At 33.8% G+C, this 5,742-nt stretch overlaps 1 protein-coding gene across 1 annotated transcript; it reads left to right on the forward strand.

Annotated features, from left to right (window-relative positions):
* The first annotated feature begins 588 nt into the window (after positions 1-588).
* On the forward strand, positions 589-4,005 carry LOC143236521 (alkylglycerol monooxygenase-like). The gene is made up of 2 exons (XM_076474822.1): positions 589-862; positions 3,871-4,005. The coding sequence occupies exons 1-2, from the start codon at positions 740-742 to the stop codon at positions 4,003-4,005; spliced, it is 258 nt and encodes an 85-aa protein (XP_076330937.1). The 5' UTR covers positions 589-739.
* Positions 4,006-5,742: the final 1,737 nt, after the last annotated feature.

Below are 5,742 nucleotides of genomic sequence, written 5' to 3' on the forward strand. Positions count from 1 at the left end.
AGTATTCACACTTTTCTATATGAACTATTTTTAGGCACTTTTGTTAAGTTTTTATTATATGTTTACTCTGAGAATTCTATACATACAGCATTCACATTTTCCTATATGAACTATTTTTAGGCACTTTTGTTAAGTTTTTATTGTATGTTTACTCTGAGAATTCTATACATACAGTATTAACATTTTCCTATATGAACTATTTTTAGGCATTTTTGTTAAGTTTTTATTGTATGTTTACTCTGAGAATTCTATACATACAGTATTAACATGTTCCTATATGAACTATTTTTAGACACTTTTGTTCAGTTTTTATTATATGTTTACTCTGAGAATTCTATACATACAGCATTCACATTTTCCTATATGAACTATTTTTAGGCATTTTTGTTAAGTTTTTATTATATGTTTACTCTGATAATTCTATACATACAGTATTCACACTTTTCTCTGTGCAAATAGGCTCAAAATGAAAACGTCTGAACTTTGGATTTTGACAAGATAAACTGTTGATCGAAATAAACTAATAAAAGTGAATCATAGAAATAAAAATACAGAACGATGAATTATGAATCTTAATCTAATAAACAATGGCGAGTAAAATTTACGAATAATTAGATAAATGAATTAACATAAAGACACGTTTGTTCAGTGAATATACACCGTTGATTTGTAAGTGTTTGAGTGTAGCTATAAGATGCAGTGTGTGAACTTTATATGTATTCTATAGTTTCTTCAGCTTATGCACATATGGAACACATTTCATAAGATGAAAGGATTTTCCAACAAGTTTTCAATGCTTTTCAAAGGCCCCGGATGGTCCCTAGGGTCTCCTCGACTTGGTAATTTGGAAGATATACCAGAGGTACGAAAAGTAATTTGCTTTGATGGTACTACATTTATTTTATAATACATCTGAAGACAGTAATCCACTTATACGAGCACTCAATGATTGATAAACAGATTCTGATAGTAGTTGTTGTTGTTACTGAGTTATTTGGTATTATTATAAGCATAGTATAAACGTTATTGCTTGGTTTGTTTTTTAGAGCAAAGCCACAATGGGCTATCTACTGTGTCCATCGTAGAGAATTGACCCCTAAGATTTTAGTGTTGTGAAGTTCATACACTTATTGCGGTCCCACTGAGGGATGACACGATACCAAATATATTGTAAATTAGCTTTGATTATAACGTATGTCGATTATGATTTAAAGAAAATCGTGTTATCTTTTAGAAATTTACCTCCGTTAATCGTACGATTTTATTACTCAATAAAAGTGAGGCTTATACGTTAAAATATGGGTATAATCAAGCCTATTTGCCAATGATTAATATGGTGTAAATCGCTTCAAAACGCATAAAGAGCTGGTTATTCTGCTATCTGTTGGACTTGGTGTAAACTACTAATATTTGCAAAATTATGTCGCCAAAAGGAGATATACATGTATTTGTGTATGGAAACGTTTGATTGTGCAGGCACTCGTCATATGACATAATAGTCTGTAATATTTTACGCAAACTTTGTTAGATGTCGCATTACAGTTGGTATTTACTAGACTTGTGCCGATTGGTTCCGTTACAGTTACATGAAGTTGATAATTAATTTACTAAATGATAAACGTCGTTCATTCATAATACAAGGATTCTGGTTTCACCAAAAACAGACATGATTTCTCTATGTTCAAAGTCTTCCAGTGGCACGGCGGTATGTCTAAGGTGTGGAGTTACAACGCTCGAAACCGGGTTTCGATACCCGTGGTGGACACAACATAATTAGCTCCTTGTGTAATTTTATGATAACTACAAACGAATAAACCAATTTCATAATTATATTTTCGCAATTGCATTTATTGAATAACTAACTACTTTCGGCAAATAATAAACAGTGTAATAGTTTAATTAGAACAGAATTAATGTTCGACATTTCGACGAACGTTAAGAGTATACCATATTCAGACGCAAGCAGTTCTCACATCTCAGCTCCTAGTTTCAAGCTGTTATCTGATTACGTTCGTATTATGACCAATCAAAGACTACTACGGTTCACACGAAAACGTACTGCGAGTGAATTAATTAGATAAATATGTCGTGTATAAATCAGATAAAAAGTAATATTAATTATGGTAAAAAGGCTTAACGCCATTCTTCCATTTCGAGGACAAAAGCATTTTGTTTTGCGCCATCTGTTGGTAACTTAGAGAAACTCTGGAAGCTTCACTTTAGTTTTGAACGGGTTTTGTATTAACTCTTCACTCAGAAGAGTTAAAAATTATGAACAAATATTTTTATTTTTAATACACTTACTGTGCTACAAAATTAAAATTTGACATATTTTTTTTAACTTTTGTTAAAATAAACAAGAACATTTACACATTTAGCTTTTACAGTTTTACAGTACTTGTCCCCTGGAGGAAAGTTTTGTGAACTTGTGATTAATGAAAGGTTATCATAGAATATGAAAAGTTGCATCCCTTACAGGTAATTGTAAGAAAACACTTATTAAGAAAGCAAAATACAAGATTTGAAACTTTAAGTCTGAGTGTACCTCCGAATGGACCCGACAAACCTTCATGCCAAATTTGGTAAAACTCTATCAACAAGGGACGAATAAGTGGTTAAAAGGCAAAAACAGCCCAAAACACAGCAAAACTTAAAATCTATATGTAGCTTCCCTACCACGGACCTAATGAACCTCTATGCCAGTTTTGGTGAAGATCCATCCACATTCTGAGAAGTAGTTACATGAACATACAAAATACAGTACTGTTATATTTATATAGACATTAACACACACACACATACAGTGAAATGAATCTCAAAATTGCATAGTGCCAAACAGGAACTTTCTCGATATGAGGCCAGGTGGTTAAGACGTTCGACTCGTAATCTGAATGTCGCGAGTTCTAATCCCCATCGCACCAAACATGCTCGCCATTTCAGCCGCGAAGGCGTTATAATGTAAAGGTCAATCCCACTAATTGTCGGCAAAAAAGTAGCCCAAGAGTTGGCGGTGGGTGGTGATGACTAGCTGCCTTCCCTCTAGTCTTACACTGCAAAATTAGGGGCGGATATCCGATAGCCCTCGTGTTGCTTTGCGCAAAATTAAAAAACAAACGTCCTCTCCCCAGAATTAGCGTGTCAAAATGGACAGCAGAAGTTCAAGGTTCGAGTCGCGATGAAACGCTAGTCTTGTTCTGCACTTTCAGTTGGTTCGTTTTGACTGTGACAATTTAACTCCGATGTTCGGTTTAGAATAGCCACTTAGTCGGCATGTGTTTCTGACTGGTTGCCCTTCCTCTGGTTAGCACAGTTCATAATTTGGATCAGGTATGTCTAAATTATAATGTACACACAATGCGTTTTATATGACGTCGTTCACGTTGAAAATATCGTCTTCATGTTTTATGCTAAGTTCGAACTATTTTTTTTTTGAGCTGATAGCCCCTAAACTTTATAAATAGTATTAGACATACAATTTACTATGAAACAGTGCGACAATTCTATATTAGTCCAGTTATTAGTCCAATATATGATTCATTTCACGAGTAGGTCTGGCATAGCCCTGAGGGTCACGGGTTTGAATCACTATCACCTAATAAGCTTTCGCTTTCATTCGTGATAATAATATACTGTAAGAGCCAACCCCACTATTGGTTGGTAAAATAGTAGCCCAAAGTTGACAGTGTTCAATAGTTGCCTTGTCTTTTTTCTATCTCTGCTAAATTAGTGATAGGTAGTACGGATAGCCCTCGAGTAGCTTTGCGCGAAAATCAAACCAGATTTGTTAATGATGTACGCTCAGTAGATGTTTTCGTTTTCTTAACCAGTATTTAAAAGACTCTGACAGTTTCTCTTTATTTTTGTACATAGCCTGACCCAAATGATCCAAAGTTTGATCCTCCATTACCACTCTGGTGTAAGTTGTATATAGTGTGCCATTTTGCAATACTTATTTTGGAACTTGGGAACCTAATTGACAGACATATGGTAAGAGGACGATCTTGAAACTTTGTGTTTTTTCAAGACATAGATAATTCTTGTCAAGCTGACAATTTCTAACTTGAATAAATAATCATCAGTTGTATTCTAGGTTTAGGGTTACGTATACAGTTGTTTGTTTACATAAAGAAATATAGTCGTTTCAAAGAAGTCGCAATGAATGCCATGATAAATATATAAACAAAAAGGTGGGAATAATGCACGAAATAGAATTATTGTTCTAGTGTTTATACATGTATAGACGTGGGTTTAGTCTTTTTTGCTTAAAAAAGTGTGTAATATTATTGGGATTATGGTCGAAAACGTCGATAATAGTGAAAATGCCCAAATAATGATTTAATGTAATTTAAACCTCAAACATTACCGGCTTTTTTATTGTTTAGTACCACTGAACTACACATAAAACACGATGTTTGTCTGTTATAACACTTTGTGTAAATACATTACCAAAAAAACCATGCTGGGTGAAATCATTGTTTTTTCTGTGAAATACACAGATGGTTCCTAATATATTTGTTCAAAACATTGTTTTGTATGAACAAAATGTTATAACAGACTTTGTAGACATAACTAATTTGGAACGTTTCAAGAGGATATGTTTAAAAAAAACAACAAATGAACGTAGTTTTAGAATCTATCAGTACAAAACTTATATCTTCGCCATTTTCAAATTCTAGCTGTTTGTTTTTCAATTTTCACTAAATTTATCGTATCTATTTAATTAGCTACACTGCATCGACTTCAGCATCGTTTGTTCTTTAGATTTAGAGTTCCAATTTATTTACTTTCACGAGTTATTAGAAATAAATGAGCAAATTCGAGTGAGAATAATTTTATTCGTTTTTCTTCCCTTTGAGTTATTCATTTGTTGATAATTATAGCTGTTATTAACACGTGTGTAAGGCCGTCTAGATAATTATCAGAAGGTATTGCCTTAAGCCTTAGAGTGTATTTTAGGTCGCTGAATTAGAAGACTCACGGGAAAACGTCACAAACTGGGTGTCATAATTTGTTAGTCAGTTTGGGTGCGTTGTGAACTTAAGCTGTATATATTCAAATTCTACAGCGTCTATGGGTTTCTTTTTTTTGTTATGAATTATACTCTCGTTGTATTACAACAATGGTACATATTTTTTATATGTGATTAGCTGTTTGTTATATGATTCGTAAAAAGAGCAAAATATACCAAGATTTACTCATTTCATACATATAAGCTCGACTTTGAATAATTTGCCCAAAAAAACCTTTTTTATTATACAATTTATAAAAGAGTAGGCCCGACATGGCCAGGTGGGTTAAGGCGTTTAACTCGTAATTCGAGGGTCGCGGGTTCGAATCCCGGTCGTACCAAATATGCATGCCCTTTCAGCTGTGGGGACGTTATAATGTGACGGTTAATGCCACTATTAATTTGTAAAAGAGTAGCCCAAGAGTTGGCGGTGGGTGGTGATGACTAGCTGCCTTCCCACTGGTCTTACACTGATGAATTGGGGACGGTTAGCGCAGATAGCCCTTGTGTAGCTTTGCGCGAAATTAAAAAAACACACAAAGAAACAATAAGTTGTAGTTTGACTTTAAGTTTAGGTAGACATAATGTGTTGATTCAGTACGTTGAGACAAGGAATTGTTTTAAGACACATGTTGACGGTTCTCAGGTAATATAGTTTGCAGCGTTTTATGTTTGACACTCGAATTTATAGACTACGTAGAAAACAAAGTAATTAATATTTACCAAAATAAAAC

The sequence above is a fragment of the Tachypleus tridentatus genome, chromosome 13, assembly GCF_004210375.1.
Source record: "Tachypleus tridentatus isolate NWPU-2018 chromosome 13, ASM421037v1, whole genome shotgun sequence".
NCBI classification, from domain to species: domain Eukaryota; kingdom Metazoa; phylum Arthropoda; class Merostomata; order Xiphosura; family Limulidae; genus Tachypleus; species Tachypleus tridentatus.